The following is a 23,710-nucleotide window of genomic DNA, read 5'->3' on the forward strand; positions in this document are numbered from 1 at the left end:
TGTCCATGTTTTACGACAGAAAAGGGGTTATCCTGACAGATTACCTACCTCGTGGTTTCGCACTTAACTGAGAATACTACAGAAATTTTTTAAAAATGTTACGCAGTGCTTTGAAGGTGAAAAGGAATGGAATGTTAACCAAAGGTGTCCGTCTTCTGTCAGACAATGCACCGGCTCACACAGCCATTGCCACCACCAACTTTTGTTGCCCAGTGTGGCTTCGAACTACTTGCAGCACCCCACCCTTTTCTCCTGACCTAGCACCATCAGACTTCTTTTTTCGAGAAATGAAGAAACCATTGTGTGGATGCCGCCTTGATTCATCTCAGGAAGTCATCAATGAAGTGGAATTGTGGTTTCAGGCAAAAAGTGCAGGCTTCTACAATAAAGGCATTAAACAACTGATCCACAGAGGGGAGAAATGTGTTACTATACATGGAGAGTACATAGAAAAGGATTAAAGTTCCTGTGAAGTTTCACCTTTCTAGGGCTATTATTTCTAGGTAAGGGTACAAACGTTTTGATACCCCCCCCTTGTATATAAGCATAGTTCATCATAACATCGTGATATTGTCAAGGAAAAATGCAGTGACAGCTTGAGGTATTTTCCAGTCTGAGAAAAACATCAATTTGTGCAGCCCCTTTAAGACACTGTTTGCTAGAATTCCTCCTTATAATTTTTTCTCTGTTGCTGGGATTTTGAATACTAATTACAGCCCAAATAAGAAAGGTGGGCTGGGTGTTGGCCCTGGAAAATATGTTTGAATTTAACAACTCATATGGAGAAATTTAGAAAGTGAAAATGATAAACAAATTTGAGGAATAATTTTGTATTATTTTATTTTCATGTTTTTTTTTGGTTTTTTTTGACACTTGTTGACTCATCCCATGAGCTTGTTACCACTCATGTTTACCTCTACAAACATGAGTGGTAGCAAGGGAGATTCTACTTGGTAGAAATATGTAGAAAATTACATGCAGATGCTTTTTATTTGCAGACATCTAAAAATGAAGGGCATCTGCAAACCTGGAGAAAATCACTCTATCCTTTACCAACAATTGTAACTAAAGAAATTAAATGAAGAATTAACATAAATGACAATGCAAAGTAGTACTCAGCTTTTACCTGGCCATAATAAATGAAAAACAGTTCTCGAGTACTGTAGTCCAGTCCTGGAAGTTTAACTTCCTCTCCATGTTCTTTAACAAGGGTTTCATAAGCCTGCAATAATTTGAAATATGAATTGCATATAGTTTATGAGATACAAGACAATTTTTTATAGGAATAATTAATATTTTTGCAAGAATACGTCCTTTGTGTTTTTTTTTTTTTAAATATGCTCTCTGGCTAAATTAACAGTTTTAGTATAAGCAATATGAAAAACAAAAAAAAAAAAAAAAAAAGTATTTTCATATGCATATATGAAAGTCCCAAGAAAGCATGTTCAGATTATTCTAGGATGCCCAATAGCTGCTGCCAATTATTCTTGAAGTCACCTATATTAAATCTAGATCCAGTGACTTAGAAAAGACTGGTTTTTCTTACATCAAGTTATACAATCTTCTCCACCATTTTTGGACATTCACGGCTGTCTACATTGTCCCAATCTAGAGATCACATGGAAGGCAGATGACTGTTCACTCATTTTGAGGATATAAGAGAACAGAAGTTACAGGAGTGGGAAGTCAGTAGCAGAATGGAATGAGGAAAAGTTCTACAGTCCTTCCAAAGAGCAGATAAGGTATTCCAAAGGGCATTGTGAGTAAGTCCCTTTGTAATATAGCCAAGCAAGTTGAGACAAAGGACAATATTACCATTCACCTAGAACCTGATAGGTGATCATTATTTATTCCCAGAGCCGTTTGGCAAGTGTTTCATGTGTCTAATGTGGTTGCAGTTCCCAGAATTTCCACCATGACTACTGTTCTCCTGTGATGCTGCCAAGAGCCAAGTCATGTGAGGAGTGTTGGTTTAATGTATGTGTAGTAGTGTTATGTTTTGTTTGGAGTATTGTTGAGACTGGCCACTTCGTTACAAGGAAGCAGCAATCACCTGGAAGGCTGCTTTCTGGTACCTGTCCCTGCCAATAGGAGACGGGGCATCTTTTTAAAGCTCATATTAGACTACACTCATGTTCTGAAGTGCAGGCAGCTAGCCCTTGTTAAAAATCAAGAAAGTGAAATGGGGATAGTAAGAGTAGTGAGAGTATAGGGTAAACAGATGTAGAAGGAATAGGGGCATACCATTGAATTAGGAATACAGAAGATTATGAGGACAGTTAGTATTAGTAGTGGCAAATGATGCAAGAAAGCAAGCTTATAAAGTATCAACCAAAAAAAAAAAAAACACCTAAGCACATCACCCATCAATACATAAGAATTGTGTCTAGTTCTTCCTTGAATTTATTCAAACCATCCACTCCCAAACAATGGAAATTTGTTCATCTATTGTTTGGGAGTGGATGGTTTGTTGTAGATTCCAACAATCAACCATCTGCAGGCTGAAAAAAAACTTTTGCACATCTATCCTGCACCTATCCTTCCTCAACTTGGGTTTATGCCTTGTGTGTAGTCTCAGGAGGAGGAAGAATGCCATCAACTATTAGCTTACTAAATGCATTCAAGACCTTAAACACCTCAGTCAGATCTCCCCATAAAGTATCAACCAAAAAAAAAAAAAAAAAAATGCTCCAGATGCTTCAATTTGCAGAACTGAAGCCTTTTTTGGTAAGAGCACCCTTTTGTTTCCTTCACCAATCTGATTGCCCTTCTCTGCACCCATTCCAGCAGATCTACATCCTTCCTAAAGTGAGGCCTACAGACCTGTATACAGTACTCAAGATGTGGCCCAACCATGGTCTCGTTCTAGGGTGTAATCACCTCCTTATCCCTATTAGCATTGTTTCTGTATATCATTGATAAAACCCCATAAGCTGTCTTGGCAGTCTGTCTACACTGCTCAGAGAATTTCATATTTGACTGCACAATTACCACCATGTCTTTTTCATTTTCCACTTCCCTGGGTGTAGTACCAAACAGTTGGTATGTTAATCTGGGATTATTCTGAGTGCTACTAAAGTGATACTAAACCGATGTTATCGTGTATTGTGTTTGCGTACCAATCAGCACATCATTTGCCATGCCTACCTGTCAATCAATATATCATTCTCGACTTTGCTCCAGACTGATAACACCTACCATCTGTTTACCGAGCGAGCAGCACTAGAGTGCCGTATTGGGAAACTAAGTTATCCGACGTTTCTTGTTGTTCTTGTGTTGGCTTTCTTTACCTTCGCTATATTCTTATCAATATCATTAATAAATGTTGAACACAAGAATGGGCTCAGCAGAGAACCCTGGGACTCCACTAATAACATTAGTCACAAAGAGTGGTGTCTATTGATAATCACTCTGTCTTCTCCCACTCAACCATCCCTTTACTCCATAGCAATAACTTGCCCATAATGCCACATTGCCCAGTTTTTATAGCAATTTTTTTATGTTCAACAGTATCAAAAGCTTTCCTGAAATACAAGTATATGATATCAAAATTATTTTTTGTATTCAGTTCCTTGGTCACTGGATCATAGTATCCAACCAGTTTGGTCAGAAAAGACTGCCCCTTAATAAATTCATATTGTGACTGCAATATAAATGCATTACTGTCTAGATGATTCTGCATTACTTCTTTAACCAGTGACTCCATTATTTTCCCAGGAGCAGACATCAGATTAGTAATTACTCATGACACCTTTTGATCCACATCTTGACACCATATTTTACACATCTCTAGTCCATAGGGACCTCCTCTGATTCCAAGGATGCCCTCATAATTAGGTAAGGGTTTGCTTACCTCCTTTGATTCCTCCCTTAATATAACTGGATAGATTCCTTCCACCCCAAGTGACACTCCAGTTATAGAGGAGATGATCATTTGGACTGGAAGATCCTGCTCTGGACACAAGGTCCAGAGTCAGAAAGTTAATCACAGCCCTGGAGGGAGATCCCACTGTTGAAGAGACAGGGTCCACAAAGGTTCCACCCACAAGGAGGTCAGAGTCTGCAATGATCCCATTTCAGGAAACCCTGGGATCTGCCAGTTTGGTCCCACACCAACAGGAGAGAGGGTCTGTCAGCATCAACAGTAGTAGGAAGGTCTAGAAGAAGGATTGAAGAAACATGGTGCCTCTTTGAAAGATTAAACCTGTTGGAAGTTGAAACATGGAACAGGAAACTGTAAAGATGCCCTTAACAAACTCACATCTATAATTAATGGTGGTGTATCTGTGATGGTGACTGTAGGTCAGCAAAAAAAGTCACAGTTACAGCCTTAACAGATATTTCAACCATTAACCCCTTCACGGATTAAGGATTATCCTGAGATATCTCATTTTTAGGTTTAAAAGTTATTTGGAACATACATGAAATATCTCGGGATAAAAGCAAACAATAATACCTCCAAATTTAGGACTGAAACCTATTTTCTCGGGCATTTATCTGGCTAATTTTGCATTAGCCAGATAAATCCCGACATTTCTCGGGATTTTATTATGCCTGGCAGTAGATGATTGACTTTAACTTTACTTTTATTGTACAGCAATTTAATAGCTCACATTCTTACGTGCTGCCAGTAATCAAAATAAAATAAATGCTGAATATTGACAAGCGGTTACGAATCAGAAAACAATATCTAAAAATATTTCGGCGCCCTCTTCAGCTGCCAGCTGTAAGCGATGCTTATCTCGCCTATCCACTTGCCAGTGGCTGTGTGTCAGAATATAGCTAATTCACAATTATTGCTTGTGCGTTTCCCCTTGATTTTTTTAAATTTATTTTTATAATGAGTAATGAAGAAGAGATTAGTGATGATTCATATAGTGAATTGGAACCTTCTGGTGAATCCGGTGCTGAAGATTCTTTTTCAGGTTTTGATTCAGATGAAGAAGATGGTGACGTCAGTGTTTTAGATGCTAGAGAGTGGTGCAAAATTGACTGCAGTGAAGACCTTCCCCCCCCCCCGCCATTTTCAAGATTTCCATTTTCTGCTCAGCCAGGTTTGTGCATTGAAAGCAATACAGATGAAATGACTCCCATAGACTTTTTTGCTTTATTTTTTGATGAAGAACTAATCAATCTAGTGTGCTCTGAGACTAATAAATTTGCAGAACAAAGTGGTGCTCGTGATTCTAGTTGGACTCCAGTGATGCATGCTGAATTGAGAGTATTTTTTTGCTCTGAAAATGCTGCAAGGTATTGTGAGAAAGCCTGAAGAATATATGCACTGGTCAAAAAAGCCATTACTTGAGACACCAGTGTTTGGAACTACGATGGCTCTTAGGCATTATAAAAAGATAAAACAGTATTTTCATTTCTCAGATAATGAGTTGTATGATGCAAATATGCACCCAAATCCAAAACTAAACAAGATTTATGATGTCTATTGCTTCTTAGAAAATAAATTTAGAAGTCTCTATGTTCCAAAAAGAGACATAACAATAGATGAAAGCTTGATGCTGTACAAAGGAAGACTCAGTTGGGTGCAGTACATGCCATTGAAGCGCTCAAGGTTTGGCATAAAGTATTATATGCTGTGTGAATCGGAAAGTGGCTATGTTTGGACTTTCATAATATATGTAGGAAAAGGCACAGAAATGGATCCAGACTTTATTGGTCTTCCAATGTCTATGCAAGTGGTTTTGACTCTCATAAAGCCTCTGTTAGGAAAAGGATATTGCCTCATAGTGGACAATTATTATATCAGTCCCCAATTAGCTGATATTCTCATCACAAAGAAAACTGATGTTTATGGTACAGTGAGACTAAACAGAAAGGAAATTCCCGAAATGCTGAAGAAGGAAAAGCTGAAAAGGCAAGAGGTTGCTGCTTTTCAAAGAGGGAAAGTCATGGCCTTACATTGGAAAGATAAAAAAGATGTAGTGTTGTTATCTATGGTCCATAATCCTTTTCGGGAAGAAATAGAAACTCGAACAGGAGTAGTGAAGAGACCCAAAGCAGTTTGTGACTATAACTTTTCCATGGGAGGTGTAGATAAAGTTGACCACCATTTGGCGAACTATCCCCTGCCAAGAAAACGGATTAAAAAATGTTACAAGTAAGGTTTTCTTTCACCTAATGGACTTAGCTGTGTGGAATTCATTTCTACTGTATAAAGCCACGATTTCACATGGCCAAAAATTTATTTCAACCTTGAATTTCAGATTGGACCTGATTGATGAAATTATCAAGAAATATCACCCACAAATTCCAGCAGTTAGAAAGGGAAGACCGTCCTCAACATGCCACCCAACTCGCTATTCACCAGGCCATTACCCCATTGATATTCCACTAACTGAGAAGTAGTTTCCAACTAGAACTTGTTGGGTATGCTCCAAAAAGCGGAACAGAGATGGCAAGAAAATTTGAAAGGAAACACACTACATGTGCGAAATATGTGAAATTGGTCTTTGCATCATTCCTTGCTTCAAGACCTACTACACCAAGTAAAATTACTGTTTGTTTTTCATGAAATGCCATTTTTTTATGGAATTCAAATTGTCTTTCAGGGAATAAAGTAAGTTTGCATTTTTTTTTTGTGTTTTTCTATTCCTTTCTTTTAGCACAAGTGCTAATTTATTAAAAAATTCTGTAATTTCCACACTTTTTGGCATACGTGAGATAACTCGGGATAGCCCAAATGCATTAATTACTCGCATGTATTTTATACTAAAAAATTTATAAAAAACACAAAAAACTATACAATGAGTATACACATGATGCATACTTTTAATCTGTAAAATAAAAAAAGTCGATCTGTTATGGCACATTTTCAGGAAAAAAATGTTCTGGGAAATAGTTAAAATAGCATAGCCAAAAAAATTAAAATTCCTTCATGACTTCCCCAACTGTATCATACTGTATGTGAAATGCAATCGGTGCAATACAAACATGCAACAACCAATGAGACCCACAATAATCCCATTCCATCCTGTCTCCAAACAAGTGGCCAGAATATTCAAAATACATAACAAATATATTATAGTCCCAAAAGAAACCCTATACAATATCTTATCACTTTACAGTGTATGTGAAACTTGAAAATTTATGTACAAGATAATATCGCAATTGTGATGGCACAGGAGAGTGGAAGACTGCATGAAGAGCACATCTTGTTGTATAGAGAATGGTCTGAATTTCCTCATCTTGAAACATGCTAATGGAAATGTTTCCACAAAATCCTCAGGGCTTAAAAGAGATTGCCCAACAGATTCATATATGCATATCTAGCAATCTTGGATCCAAGACTAATATTTCACAATCAACCATAACATACAGTATAGCATACTGTATATAAGGACACCTACAATGGAGCACTCATATACATTCTGAAGAAAGGAGAGCATGGATTCCTGAAAACACTGTGGTTATAACGTTGCTAAAGTTAGCATTAGTAGGGGCATACGATGCAAGAAAGCAAGCTTATGCAGCATCAGCCAAAAAAAAAAAAAAAAAAGTTATAGGTTGATCCTGCATTTTGTCAATCACATTTGCCACAATTCCCAGTTACAGAAAGCCTGGGAACTGTAGCAAATATGATTGACAAAAAGTCTACCCAGAATATCAAGGAAGGCTTTTCTGTTATTTTTTTGAATGATAGCAGCAACTCAAAAATATAAAATTATTGAAAAGGCATCTATGGTAATATAACAGTTTAACAATTCATAACTCAATTGGAGATGTTGGATTCAAATCCCATAATTGGAAGAATTCTTATAAGCCTCTTCAATTGGGGCTGCAGTTAGCCAATCTCAGACAGAAGGAGTAGGGTTTTCTGCAATTTTTAGCCCACACAACACTTAAATTGGCCTATGAATATATACTTGTACAGACAAAATATCCATAATGCCCATATTAGAATTAGCCACCCAATATGAGGGAAAGCAGGGGGGGAGAGATGTTTGTTGATTACAATAGAAAAAAATCATTTCTCTACTCACAACAATGGTTGTGGGTAAACATAATGAGCAGTTAAAAAAATTTTAGGATACACTTTTAAACTAAATGTTTGGTACTAAATTGGATTGCTTATATTGGCATTTAATAAATAACATTTTTTTATCAACCTAAACAGAATAGCAGATAAGTGATAAAATGACTCTGCTCATTTTGTGATATATTTATATGAAGAAATGATGTTCTGTGTTCCATCTTTTTACAAGCACATAAAAGGTTACATTTCTTATATGGAAAACATGGATACCTTGCACAGTGCATACTGTTTTTCTAATGTACTTGAATATAAACTTCAACTATTTAATATAACAGAAGTTGTGTGTTTATTGCATACATTTGAAAATAGTTTGTTAAATTACACAAATCACTATTATTCACTGGTTAAACATAGTGAAATATAATTAAAATAGTGTTTTTCTTAGTTAATGAATGAATTATCTACTAATACTCAGCATTATATTTATATTGTATTTAGTTTCTTTCTTCAATTTCTTCTCAAGAAGACCAGTGTGTAAAGAAGGAATGCCAACCCACACTGATAATTCAAACCTTAAGTACAATCATTTTATCAATGTGTACATTTATACATAATAACATTTTAGTTTTAGAGTTTAGATGACCAGGTAAGTAAAAGAGAGATAAGTTCCAGGAAGGAGATGGTTACAATACTTACCAGGTAGGCTTGATCCACACCTAGAATGTTGCATACTGAATTGGTCACATTTGAAAATAACTAGGATTAAAAGAATAAACGAAGATAACTAATTTGTTTAAGAACAAAGTCAATCAAAACATGTTAATATTTTAACAATTATTTTCAATTTAAAGTTAAAAATATTTAAATATCATTATAACTAATGATATTTAAATCATGAAATTCAATGATTCACTCAAGATAAACTGTCTCATGAACCAATTACATATTTCTTCAGTACATATAAATGCAATATGTACTATGTTGCCAAAAGTAACCAGACACCAGCATGTTTCAAAGGACCCTTCATTGATACAATATTTAATAATATCAGGCCACCTTTAGGTTTAATTACATACTTCAGCCTATACAAATGCATCATTAGACTCTAAACCTATTTTTGATAAGAGAAAGGTAGATAGATTCTGAACCAATTTTTAGATAATCTTCTTCAGTACAGCAGTCAATTCAGCTACTGGTTGCAGGCACGTTGGTCTGGTCCAAGGCCAACATTCTAAAGGCATTTGAGGCTCTGGGTCGACCAATGAAACTTTTGCATGCCCTTGTCGTTAAATGAAGTCACTTGCTTTGCAATATTTTTTATTTGGGTTTTTTTTTTTTTTTTTAGGAGCATTAGCAACTAAGGCCATATTGCTCCGGGATATGCGGTGGTCATTCCCTGACCTTTCCGCATCCTCCGTATTTGGTGGTGACGGGCTCGAACCCCAGTCTAATCAAGAAGCATGTGCTACACACTGCTGCTCCTTCCCACCTGGCTACGGAGATGCCCTTTGCAATGTGACATGGTGTATTTTTATTCTGAAACAGAAGGGATCCTTGCCTATAGTGCTGCCACAGCAGTCCACTGACATGAAGGTCAATGTGTATGAACATCAGCCAAACACAGTCATAGTCATCAGATCAAAAATCACAATTCATTACTCAATAACACATTTTAATGACATTATTATTATTATTATTATTATTAGCTGTATGGTGCAAGGAAGCCCGAGGCTTATGCTGCACCAGCCAAAAAAAAAAAAAAAAAAAAAAATCCCCGAGTTACCCTGACAGAGAGAGAGAGATGTAGAAGGGAATCACCAAGACAGAGAAGAATGATGATATCCAGCTCAGGACCCTGGGCGTGCCAAGCCCATACTCACCAGATGTGAGCCCCTTCCAGGAACCAATTATAATGGGTTGTGAATCAGGAAATTTATGTTATGCACTGCATGTTACAATGTTTGATTTGTGCATGCACTGCAGCTCTTCCAATAAAATCTGATGCCATGCATCTCTCTACATATTGTCCTTGCACTAATATCAGTTCATGTGACCTCCCTGAACTGTTGATTGACAGTATTCAATAAGGACTGATGGAATCTATGATGTGCCACTCATCTGGGCACTTTCTTTCTATCAATTTCTGCAGTCCACCTGAACATTTCCCAGCTGTAGTAAGCACCACATCATTTCCATTTGATGATTACATCATCCACTTTTAATCTGGAGTGGTTCAGCTTTGCTGTAATAGCACAAACAGATTGACTGTTAATATGGCTTCCCATGATGATGTCCTAATGGAAGTCACTAGGCTCAATATCTCAACCCATGTATTTTGTTTACCTGCTTCTAGCATGAATGCAGTTGCTTTTATAGCTATTCCTGACACTTAGATGGTAGCTATGGTTCATTTTTCCCAAATCCCAGGATGTTTAGCTACTTTTGGTAATATAGTGTATATAACGATACATATATCTATGATTACATACATTTATTGCTACATACCTGTTTGAAGCTTAATTATTAATGATAATGATTTCCTTGTTTTTTTTTATGTATTTTTGTATACACATATTCCTGTAAAACACACTATACAATGTGTCTATATGACCCTAAGAGAATGGTACCACCTTGAAATTTAGAAACAGGCTTACTGTTGCAGACATTATGGAAGCCACACAGATGTGCCTGTGTGGCCTCCACTATATATTGACATTTTCATTACAGGTGCCATGAGTATGCCTTCCTATAGTATCAATTTCTGTATCCCTTTATCAATTCCACAATATAAAGTGAAGTGGAACCAGAATCTATCATTCCTAATGCACAAGTATAATTGATGTAAGGATGTACAAGCATGGAGGGCAGCACAAAGTTGGTTGCTTCCATTTTTCAGAAATCAATATGAGCCAGACAATATAATAATCATGTCTCTTTCCATGCTCAAACATATAAAAATAATATAGTGCTTGTGTCGGGCCTAGACACATTGTAGTAACATCCATGACAGAACATGGGAACTTTGCAGGGTTCCAAGTGATTTTGGCCATTATAATTTTTCCCCACACATATTAGACTATTATGAAAGTCTGGCAACTGAATATCATAATAATCAGAATGGGAGATACAAACCGCATCATATAATCACATTAATTTGCCCTACTATCCTAGCTAATCAGATGTTTTATCCAGAATATTATACATGTCACATTTTCTGCATGCAGCTTCCAGGACATAAGCTCAACAGTATTTATCCCACCATTAAAGCATCAATACCTAAATTGAAATGCAGCAGGGTGGTTTACAGAATCTGCTGCCTGAATTATGGGGCAAATTATATCAAGGAGACTAAGAAATGTCTCAAAGGTAAATAAAATAAAATATCATGCCAGAGAACCAAACTTGCTAATTCTGTGAATGCAGAGCACTTCCGGTAGAAAGTTACATAATTGATCTCTGGGTATATCAGATTATAGATAGCTCCTCTAATATCCAATACCATTGATGGGTGGAGGCTATTCATATTCAGTACAATGGACCTCTTTTTAACATAAATGAAGTTAATACATTTCACACAATTTTAGTGACTGTTATGATACATGCAGACCACTGATGGAAAGGGAGGGAGAAAGTGAGGATAAGGAGCAACAGGCATTAATAATGGCAAATAATTAATTTTTGGCTCATTTCACCTCAGCTTTACTTATTTTTCCTTCCACAGTATGATCTTTTTTTGGGGCGTTGCATTTTTAATTGGCCTTTTCATTTCTGGGATTCCTATAACTCTTTCATACACTTGCAGTTATATACTCAAGATGGCAATAGTTGAACGTATGGCTGAACTTAAAGCAACATATATATCAATATGTTTTAATATATTTTATGATCATACATACTCAGCAGATGACTGGTCAAATGCTGGGGTACAGTAGTAAATACATTCCAGTTGACTGGTTCTAGTCCACATGACTGGAAAATGTGGCGATATTATTGTTCTTGTATTCTCTCTATTTTGTAAACTCCTTGGATGCTATGACCATCTGAGTACAAACTGAAAATTTATATTTTTGAAAGGCTATCGCAGCAGAGTGGCCAAATATAAGGTACAGTAGTACCTACATCTAGTTCATGTGACTGCTAAATACATTTATGTTCTTGTATTATCTGTCTTGTAAACTGCTCTGATCTTATGCGGCCATCTCAGAATATAACAGAAATTTTTTTTTATTTATACTTTTAGAATTTTATTTTTTCTTTGATTATATTCTGTATTTTATATAAGTGATTTTAATGTTCGGTAGGCATCAGAAAGAATTTTACTATGGATTATGTTGACAACTTAAGGCATCTTTCATATGGGAGTAACTTGTATGGGCTTTTTTCACACTCTCGCAAAGTTGATTGGTCTTTGACAAGGGTTGCTGGTTTTTCATACTTGATGTTTGTTTGTTATTTGGTTTTTAGGAGCATTAGCAACTAAGGCCATATTGCTCCGGGGATATGCGGTGGCCATTCCCTGACCTTTCCGCATCCTCCGTATTTGGTGGTCACAGGCTCGAACCCCGGTCTAATCAAGAAGCGTGTGCTACGCATTGCTGCTCCTGCCCACCTGGCTACGGAGGCGCCTTTCATACTTGAGTTTTCATCATACAAAACAGGCACACCAACCTAATATAAATGCACACATGTTATAGATGCAATGCATACTGACACCTCGTGACCTTGACTACAACAAGTAAGAAATCAACAACCAATTGATGTATGATATGAGTAAAGTACTCTTTCTGTTATACTCAAAATATTACCTTAACGTTTAGAACTCAAAATATTACCTTTATGTTCTGACCATGCTTCAAACACATAGCTTTAGGATAGAATGTTCAATTGAAAAAAAAAAAAAAAATTATGTTTTCTCTAGAATTTATATTTAAAATAAAATAAATTTCTATTTGTACTCAGTATAGCCAGGGTCTGAGTTTACATCTTCATTATAACTATTTATTCCAACCAATATACCAGCACAATAATTAATAGTTGGCCACACATTTTTTGTGGTAGCATACTGGCTTGATCTCACAATGTGCATACCCATATCCATGTACAACATTACCCCAGGACCAGACCCAATTAGTCAAATGCATGTGCTGCTAAAATTCTGTTTCATTGGATTTGTTTTATTTGGTTCATAAAACTGAGTTGCAGGAATCAATTTATCAAGCCAGTAATATTATGTCACTGCTGTATTGCTTATGAACATACCTCATGCAATCTGAAATAAAGTTCTTTCTACATTGAATAACATCATACCAGGCAGCTCATGATGTTCTACTGATGATATATAGGTACTGTCAGTGGACAGAGAAGTGATCAATCCATTGTATACAGTAATGGTATAAGTCACAGCTTGACATGTATAAAAGTTTGTAATTTGCATTTTGATAATAGTATGAGTCTGTATCATTATTTTTTTTTCACTATTCTGCATTATATTCTTCTCAGAGAAGCATACTGTTATCAGATTAGTTCAATGCCTGCATCTTTACTAAATTAATTTCAAGGTGAATGTGAATGATATGAATGAATGATGTGAATGAACCTGAACACATCTGCTGGAAAAAGTACAAAGCAATAATATTAAACTCCTAGTTTCAGATTTTTTTTACAAAAATAGGTATTATATGAATATTGAAGGCATCTGGGTATAAAGTAATCTGATCTACATAAAGAGTAAGGTACAATTACCTATAAAACTGCTCAATGAGGCACTGTCACCTCATCATTAACATGCATTTCATTTCTTTCTTGCACATGATGGATCTTTTCATTTGTCTCAGGAGGGGCAAATAAGTGTTGTGAAATTATTTTATGCATAAGAAGAAATTTTTTCACAGAAGAGAAGAGCTTAGAAAAATTATGGGGAAAGCCACTGACTCAATCTGAAACCATGAAAGGTATAACTGAAAAATTAGAAAAGTACCAGCAGTGTTCATCCTGAGGTCACAATACCAAAAAACAGGCAAGTGATTGTAGAAAGTCTTGTACAAAACTCAAACAAGTCTATCAGAAAATTGAATCATTAAATGCAAATCAGTTGAAGATCACTATTAAGAATGACAACCCACTGGGCTTCAAAACCTAGTGTTTAAATAGACACATGACCAGTTCTGCTAGACACATTAAATAGGTTTGCCAGAGACAGATGCAATCAGTTTTGCATAACATTTCTGGAGCAACAGAAACATACTTAACTTTTTGGAATTAATTCTCTGGACTGGTGAAGCAAAATTCTTCCTCAGTGGAAAGATTAAGCACTGTAGTTGCTGCTTCTGTGATGTGGGAAGTCTATGTAACATTATGATTCATGTTAATTCTCCTGAAATTATGGAGTAGGGCAAAATTTCTCATAATGGAATTTTTGAATTTTTCTTTTTTTTTAATGAGGTACTATAAGTGGTAAAAGCTACTTGATTTTCTGTTAAACACAACACAGTGTACTCTGCCCAAAGCATTGGCCATCAAGTTCAAATTAATACCAGTAACCTGAAACTATAAACAAAACTTCAAACATTTTTATCACTGCACCATGGCTAGAGTCAAGAAATTAAGGAATGTGATAGAGGAATACTTACCTCCTGATTAAAATCTGTCCAGTTTTTTGTTAAGTACTGGTTCTCTAGGCATGCAATATGGTTATCAGTATCATCCTCCTCATTTGTACCAGTTTCCCTTCTTGTAAAGTATATTTCTATGGAAAAAAAAAATCTTTGCATCAGAGCATGGGAAAAGGACAACAGAAGACTGAAAAACACATTGAAAAAGCATGCCTTAGGTGTATGGACTTGAAACTGTGAGAAATCCACAGTTGCAGAACATTTCTGAAAATCTGATCACCAAATTATTCCTTCAGTTACTACAATTGTTGAAAAATCAATAGGCTTATTTATTTAGAAAAGCATAACACAGCATAATGGCATATGTAAATGTCCATTAATGAAGACAACAGCACTGCAATGAGGTGACTATTAACAGGATAGGCTGCCAAATGCAATAATTCAAATTTAAAGGCTTCCATATGCAATCATATGACATCACAAATCATACATTACTCAAAGTAATGCATGATTTGTGATGTCACAGTGAGATACCATTCACTCAGTGGGGAACAGCAGGGCCAGAACTTCAGCACCTCAGCTAGAGACATTATTTTTAGAGCACAGACATCCTCTAGGCAAATGCCTAGTGAGGTATTACCCCCCCCACTAAGGATCAGTACACTTTAGAGTTATGTGTGCATATAAGAATGCTAGTTTAGTTATTATGTTGATAAAGAGGCAATGTTTTTCTTGAAATCTTTAGTGATCATGTGTGATTTTATAGTTTGATTTTGATTTTTTCTTTCAATTAATATATTTTATGATACCTCCCAACTTTGAGAAGTCTGAATTCTTAATGAAAGTTGTTGTTGTTGTTGTAGTTGGAGGTTTTACAGTGCAATGCTTAATGAAAATTTTAGATATACTTGATAGAACTAAACTTGCCTTTTAAAACTGCATGTTTGTTTTACAGGGTAAGTTTAGCTCTGTCAAGCGCATCTGAAACTTTAATTAAGTAATACTTTCTAAACTTGTGGCACTGCCCGAAAACCAACATATTCATATTTAATTTTGAATATGAATTAATACAAATCCAGTTTGCTGCTAGAACACATCAAAACAGTATACCAGAATCTTTCTTCCAAATTAATAAATTATTATTTGCTTTATTCACATGTTCTAAAAATACTGTAATATTTTAGCACTGTGTTAAATTATATAGTATTGGCCATTGACAATTTGTTATGACAATAATATCTAACTATATACAATATTCATAACTAGCTTTCCCACTATATGCTCAATTACCAAAATGGACCTGTCACTCAACTATGGCATGTTATTCTATTCATGGAGACAATGAATGAACCTGTCAGTCCAATTATTTACTCCAGATGAACTTGTGAGGCAATCAGATATACCATTTCATTTTGATCAAGGAACTGCTTCAGAAACTGCAATAAATTTTATGCATCTTTCTTACCAAATAGTAGTGGTTACATTTAGCTTAATGCTTCTAACAGCTCTAGTAGTAATGATAAATCAGATACTGTGTTCACTTGGCAATGAGAAAGTCAGATACTACAATTACTAATTTTATACCAATGGACTTCACATATAGCATTTTAGGTGTTCTTTAAGTTTCTCTACATAATTAATTTTTATTATATGTAGGGTATCCCCCTTGGCCACTGGTCAAAAGTAATGATTATGGTGTCTGATTTTCCCATCGCTGAGCAAGCAGTGTCTGACTTTTCCTGTTTATGCTAGATAATGTTTGGAAACATTAAAGGAACACACTGCACTGGCAATTTTCAATCACCAGCCAAAGAGAATACCTGCATTAACCAGATGTTCCATATACAGACTTGAACAACTTAAGTAATTTGGCAACTGTGTAAATGCTTTTTTAAATGTGTGGGATGACAAACTGGGACCATGGACTACAACAGACACCACAAATATAACAAAACAAGTATAAAAATAAGAAACTCTAAGTCACTGGATCCTGTATATGGAATTTCTCCTCATACCATTGTCAAAATTTGCTAGTTCTTGGTATGTATTTTCTGTTGCCATGGTTCATATTTCTGTCAAAAAAAAACCCAAACAAATATTTATGCAGGTATTCATCAATTTCCATTTATCTTATTTATGTTAGGATAGAAATAGTTAGGACAGAAATATTCATACACATAAAAACATTTATTGTTGGCAATTTATTTATTTACTCTTAAAGTCACTTTCCAGAAATTTCATTAATAAGTGATAAGTATTCTTCTGTTCATTTGCTATCCAACAGAATGATTAAATATGTGAACAGATTCGATTCGGCCAGTGAATTGAACCTTAATGGTTGTTAAAGCAAATTTCTGGCACAATATGTATATAGAGATATTATCATCTTGCTGAAAATTTTTATATTCCAGAATCTTTTCATTAGGCAAAAAAGTCCTAAAATATATATATGGGATGTTTCAAAATTGATGGTCAATAATTTAAAGTTGAAAAGTACAAATTAAATAAGCAAAAAAGTCCCAGTGAGCATCGGGCCACAAATGAACTATTTCGAGATAATGCACATTTTCTGTTAAGATCCGCCACTGACAATGGGAGCACTAGTTTAGCAAAAAGCTGTGAATCCTTTCCTAAGGGTGGTTTTATTAAACATAAGATAATACATTTTTAATTTTTGGTTTCAACACCACAGAATTTTACAGATGTTACATGTTATTAGGCTTTTCATACCAACTAAGAAATATTGTTCAAGATGAACTAATTAGACATGTGACAGAGAAGAAAAATGCATGGGATACATATAAAATAACAGGTGACACAGAAGCCTATGATAGATATAAGTTGGTCTGTAACCAAGTCACAAAGGAGGTTAGGCGGGCGAAGGCAGATTATGAGAAATCTTTGGCAAAGGATACAAAGAAAAACAGCAAAGATTTCTTTACTTATGCAAACTCTAGAAGGAAGGGGATGAATCAGATTGGTCCACTTGATATCGATGGTTCAACTGTTAATGATCCTACTCAGATAGCTAACAAACTAAATGAATATTTTGCATCTACATTCACACATCAGGAGTTATTCAAGGAGGAGAATGCCAGAGGTGTATTAAACTCTGGCAGTAAGCTTGCTGAAAATCTTGTAATAACTGAGAGTAAAGTGGAGGAGAAATTGTTGAAGATAAACATAAGAAAGCACCTGGAATCTATCCAGTTATATTAAAGGAGGCGACAAAGGAAGTAAGCAAACCCTTGGCCATAATTATGAGAGCTTCCCTGAACTCAGGGGAGGTACTCATGGACTGGAGTTGTGCAAATGTGACCCCAATCCACAAAGAAGGATCAAAGGGAGACACAGGTAATTACAGACCTGTTAGTTTAACTTCTGTTCCAGGGCAATTAATGGAGGCACTGATTAAAGAAACATTGCAGGATCATCTAGATAAGACTTCAGTTATAGCTTGGACACAGCATGAATTTGTTAAGGGGAAGTCTTGTCTGACCAATTTGATTGGATACTATGATGTAGTCACAAAGGAACTGGATGCAAAGAATAACTTTGATATCATATATTTGGATCTTAGAAAGGCCTTTAATACTGTTGCACATGGAAGACTGCTGAAAAAATTGGAGCAGTGTGGCATTGGAGGCAAATTACTGCTATAGATAAAGGGATGGTTTGTTTGTTTGTTTGTTATTTGGTTTTTAAGAGCATTAGCAACTAAGGCCATATTGCTCTGGGATATGCGGTGGTCATTCCCTGACCTTTCCGCATCCTCCGTATTTGGTGGTGATGGGCTCGAACCCCGGTCTAATCCCAGAAGCGTGTGCTACGCACTGCTGCTCCTGCCCACCTGGCTATGGACGCGCCTCCAAAGGGATGGTTGAGTGGGAGAAGACAGAGAGTGGTAATCAATGGACACTGCTCTTTATGGACTAATGTTATTAGTGGAGTCCCTCAGGGTTCAGTGTTGGGTCCATTGTTGTTTTCTGTATTTATAAATGATGATGATGTTGATGATGGTATATCAGGCTTAATGTCCAAGTTTGCAGATGATACAAAGGTTGGCAGAGTTGTTAATGACACTAATGACAGTGCGCTGCTGCTGCAACGTGATCTAGAAAAGTTGAGCAGATGGGCTCAGAGGTGGCAAATGAAGTTTAACATTGACAAATGTAAAGTACTACATATGGGGCATCTCCGTAGCCTATGTGGGAAGGATCAGCAGTGCGTAGCACATGCTTCTTGATTAGACCAGGGTTTGAGCCTGTCACCACCGGATGCGGAAAGGTCAGGGAATGACCACCGCATATCCCCGGAGCAATATGGCCTTAGTTGCTAATGCTCCTAAAAACCAAATAACAAACAAACTACATATGGGAAGCAGTAACCCCAGAGTAATGTATCAACTCTGTGGTACTACACTGACAGTGGTAGAGAATGAAAAGGACCTGGGGGTAATTGTGCAGGCAGATATGAAGTTTTCTGAGCAGTGCAGACAGTCTGCAAGAGTAGTTCATGGGGTCTTGTCAATGATATACAGCAATTTTTCTAGCAGGGATAAGGAGGTGATTATCCCCTTGTATAAGGCAATGGTCAGGCCACACCTTGAGTACTGCATACAGGTCTGGAGGCCTCATTTTAAGAAGGATGTAGAGCTGTTGGAACGAGTACAGAGAAGGGCAACAAGATTAGTGAATGGAACAAAGGGTTGCTCTTACGAAGAAAGGCTTAAGTTTTGCAAATTACAGTGTCTGTTGACTAGGCACCTGCAAGGTGATCTGATTGAGGTGTATAAAGCCTTGAATGGTTTGAATGATTGTTCAGAATATTCGCCTGAGAGGGCATACATTCAAAATGAGGAAAGACGGTTGTAGGATAGATGTGCAGAAATTTGCCTTTAGCCAGCGGGTGGTTGATTGCTGGAACAAACTTCCATCTGTCGTCATGGAAGTTGATAGCTTAAATAGATTCAAGGCAGAACTTGACAAACATTTGGAGTGAATGGATGGGTGAAATAAGGGTTTCTTTTTTTTTTTTTTTTTTTCGCTGATGCTATATAAGCTTGCTCTCTTGTATCATGTGCCTTTGCTAATGCTAGTACAGGATGTTACAAAAGGTGTTCAAAATGCTGTCCTTGTATCTGTACGTGGCTTTGTAGTCTTCTCTGTATTGAGTTGCAAATCCTCTCAGGCATTCCTGGATCATTTCTGATTTGCTGAAAGGCTCCTTAAACCTAACACTGCAATTCCTCAACTGTGTTAATGTCAGAAGTGTACACCAAGCTTTTTACATGACCCCAGATACAAAAATCCATAGGATTTAAGTCTGGTGATCTGGGAGGCCACAGAAGGTTGTCTTGTGCTGGATCCCCGGCCATACTGGAATACCAGGAAATACAATTGCAGATGATGCTGCCAAGCATCCATCCAGCACATCACCAACGAATTTTCTGGTCCCATTTAGTGATTACAAAATGCATATACGAAATATATGAAAGGAACGTTGGACACTACAGTGGCAAACACATATTCATAACAAACTCCTTGAAATTAAACCTGTTCCACAATTATGGGCCTCCAATTTCCACACAAACAGACAAGAAGGGATTGTCCTGGCCAGAACCCGAATAGGCCACACTCATTTGACCCATCTATTCCTGTTATCAGGTAATGACCCTTCACAGTGTTCACATTGCCACAGGCCACTCACAATAAAACACATACTCCTGGAATGCACCTTATATAACAATTCCCATCTAATTTCAATCACTTCTCTCTCAAACTTACAGGAATTGTCACTTAGCCATATCATAGGCAAAAAGTTTTCTTCATTCTGAAACAAATAGGTTTATATAACAGTTTCTAACTGCTTCCATAGAAGCCAATAAAATTAGTATTACCTACTATGATAGGTGCAATATGGCCTAAGTAGCCTATGCACCAGAAAAATCCAAGCACAACAACAACTGGGAGGCCACATTACAGGCCCACTTCTACCTATCCACCGTTGGCCATACCTTCTAGGTACAACTCGAGCAAAATGTGCCGGTGCACCATCATGCATAAACCACATGTTCTGGTATTGCTGAAGTGGAACATTATCATCGTCAAGGAGGTCTGGAAGAACATTTTGCAGAAACTGAAGGTACAGCTCTCCTGTTAGCCTGTTTGGCAGAAAGTTTGGTCCAATTAGACGGTCTCCTAATAGTCCTTCCCAGACATTCAACGAGAAACGTTGCTGATGTCATGACTCATGAATTGCATTAGAATTTTCGTTGGAAGAATGTGACAGTTATGAAAAATAAAAATACTATCATGAGTAAACCCAGCTTCGTCAGTGAACAAAATGTTGTTTAAAAATTGGGGGTTCAGGACACACTGCTGTTGCATCCACTGGCAGAAGTTCACTCTGGGAGGATAGTCTGTATTGCTGAGACCTTGTACACGTAGGGGTACAGTAATTGGCAATGTAAAATTCGCCACACACTGGTATGATTCAGTACATGCTCTTGCAGAGTAATCCTCCTTGTGAAAATTCCTGGATTTTGTTCTATTCTTTCTAACACCCTTTCCTCAACGTCAGGTGTTATGCTTCTTGGCCTACCTGCTCATGCTCCATGTACGATGTGCCTGTGTTCTCTAAAGCGTTGATGTATCCTGATAAATGTGTGCCTGTTGGGCTGCCTTTGGTGGGGAAATGCTTCTTGGTACAAACGTGCAGCCTCGAGTGCACTGCTGTTGGCTTTACCATACATGAAGTGCATGTCCGCATACTTCGTTGCTGTAACCTCTTTCCATTTTGACTATCCTTTGAGAAGTAATAGTATGCCTGCTATGTCTCAGTGCATTGAGAGAGGGGAAAGGGAGAGAATGGGCATAATCTAACCTAAACAAACAAGTCAGTGGTGGATCCCAACTAGAAATGTGCAATATCTCGAAAACGATTCACTTAAGGACTCATGTTTACCAGGCTTTTTTTGCATATTGTAGGCTGTGCAGTTCACCTTTAAATTATTGACCATCACTTTTGAAAGCAATAACATATAGAAAGGCCAATATGATTAATTAATGCTGCTCACAAAAATAAATAGTATTTATTTTTGTATTTAAAAGTATTTAAAATCTGAAGTTCTGCTTGAATGACTTTCAACCAGTGTTTCTACTTTCAACAAAAAAAAAAATTTAATATTTTTTTCTATTATCGCCAACATGTGTTTTTGCATACTTAGCATGACTAAAAATAAATTTTCCTGGTAGTGTGCTATTAATGCCAATTGGCACAAACCATGAACCACTTTTCTTTTCTAACTGAAAATATGGATGGGAGAAGCACAGCAGTGGCACATGCCAAAAACTTAAAAATAATACTTCTTGCTTCTTACTTGCTCAGAATTATTGGTCGTATTTGAAATAATTAATGTCATACAAATTGTAACATCAGTATTTACAAGTTTGTAATAAAGAAATGAAAACTGTGGAATAAAAACCTCTATACAAGGTTCTCTAAAATTCATCTGTCAAAATAAATCCTATCATTCACTGTAGTGAGAGGTGTTAAGGATTACCATAATGGTATCTACTGATTGCCAGTTACTTATGTAAAAAATTAATGAATAGCAAACACATCCTCCATAATGGTATAGTGGGCTTGCCATTTGTGACTCAGAGAAGTGTAGGTCTGAATTCCATTAAAGACTGGAGGAATTTCTAAAGGCCTCTACTGGGGCTGCTATTTATTGGTGATCTCAGGTAGAGGGAATAGCATTTCCTTCCATGAGTCAATCCTAATTTTCAGCCTGCAGATTGGGCTATGAACACACTTGTACAGACATAATACACAATAAATATTAATGTAAGACCACATGAATTTGGCACACTATGACCAAAGTACTCAATGCCACAAGGAACTCGTTAACAAATTAACAACAAGAACAATAAATATTATATACCTAATTAAAATCTATTTTTTTTTAATGGTATGGTGCACAGGTATATCAAGAAATAGAAATTGGTGAAATAATGAGCACTTCAGTCTACATGGAGTGCAATCTACCTTTAATTTCTTAAAAGAATTACAGATTATCTGACATGTTTTGTGGTACTTCCTGTTCTACTTCTTCAGTGAATTCCTGTAATGCTGTCCTTATGACATCCAGCATCACATACCAAGTTGGTATGTTTGGCTGATGGTGTCACAAGGACAGCATTACAAGAATTTACTGAAGAAGTGGTATACACGAACCACCACAAAATATCTGAGAATAATCTATAATTCTTTAAGAAAGTAAAAGAAGATTACACTCCATGCAGATTGAAGTGCTCATTATTTCACCAATTTCCATTTCTTGATATACCTGTGCACATGCCACTAAAAGAATATGTAAGATCCACATACAGAAACAGAACTATCCGAGAACTCTTAAGGCACAAAAAGCCGACTCGAAACTGACCAGGACAAAGGAACAACTAGCTTCCTTATAGCCCTGCATAAACCAACACCTAATGCCAAAAGGAATAACTTGGTATGTGAGGCTGATGGTGTCATAAGAACAGCATTACAGGAATTCACTGAAGAAGTGGTACAGGAACTACCATGAAATTTCTGAGAATAATCTGTAATTTTTTAAGAAATTAAAGGTAGATTACACTTTACGCAGGTTGAAGTACTCATTATTTCACCAATTTCCATAGCTGATTAATTGTATTACATAATTTTACTTTTCAAGGTTTATTTCATATGCAGTAGAACTTCTACTTACCACAGGCTATGTCATGACTTATTAGACTGCCCAACATTCCATAGTTGTTGAATCTAAATGAGAAAAATTAGAAATAATTTATATCGTACTGTTTGTGCATTAAGATGGGGAGGGGATAAAGAGCAACAGAGAATAAATTAAGAATTAATATAGAAATAATTGATAACTTACTTGCATTGCCTTCCACTATAGAAAGGGGGCTGTAAAAACTGCACTGGTAAAACTAAAATTTAAAATTTAGTTAGGAAATAAAATATGCCATTTAATAAAAATGCAGAATGTCCCAAAAAGTAACTGTCTATTTGGCTAAATAAGATGAATTTCATAAAAATGTCAAAATGACATGATTATACA

General features: G+C 36.4%; 1 protein-coding gene across 1 annotated transcript in view; it reads right to left on the reverse strand.

Annotated features, from left to right (window-relative positions):
* LOC150085336 (neprilysin-like) overlaps window positions 1–23,710 on the reverse strand; it is a 70,508-nt gene that overhangs the window by 9,273 nt on the left and 37,525 nt on the right. Inside the window, exons 4-8 of the mRNA XM_090374531.1 lie at window positions 23,528–23,579; window positions 23,357–23,409; window positions 14,617–14,732; window positions 8,684–8,743; window positions 1,127–1,222 (exon numbers count right to left, since the gene is read on the reverse strand). Coding sequence (XP_090230657.1) covers window positions 1,127–1,222; window positions 8,684–8,743; window positions 14,617–14,732; window positions 23,357–23,409; window positions 23,528–23,579 — 377 coding nt within the window. The remainder of the gene's footprint in view (window positions 1–1,126; window positions 1,223–8,683; window positions 8,744–14,616; window positions 14,733–23,356; window positions 23,410–23,527; window positions 23,580–23,710) is intronic.

Source organism: Mastigoproctus giganteus, chromosome 5, assembly GCF_048544385.1.
Source record: "Mastigoproctus giganteus isolate SK-2022 chromosome 5, ASM4854438v1, whole genome shotgun sequence".
In the NCBI taxonomy this organism is placed as follows: domain Eukaryota; kingdom Metazoa; phylum Arthropoda; class Arachnida; order Uropygi; family Thelyphonidae; genus Mastigoproctus; species Mastigoproctus giganteus.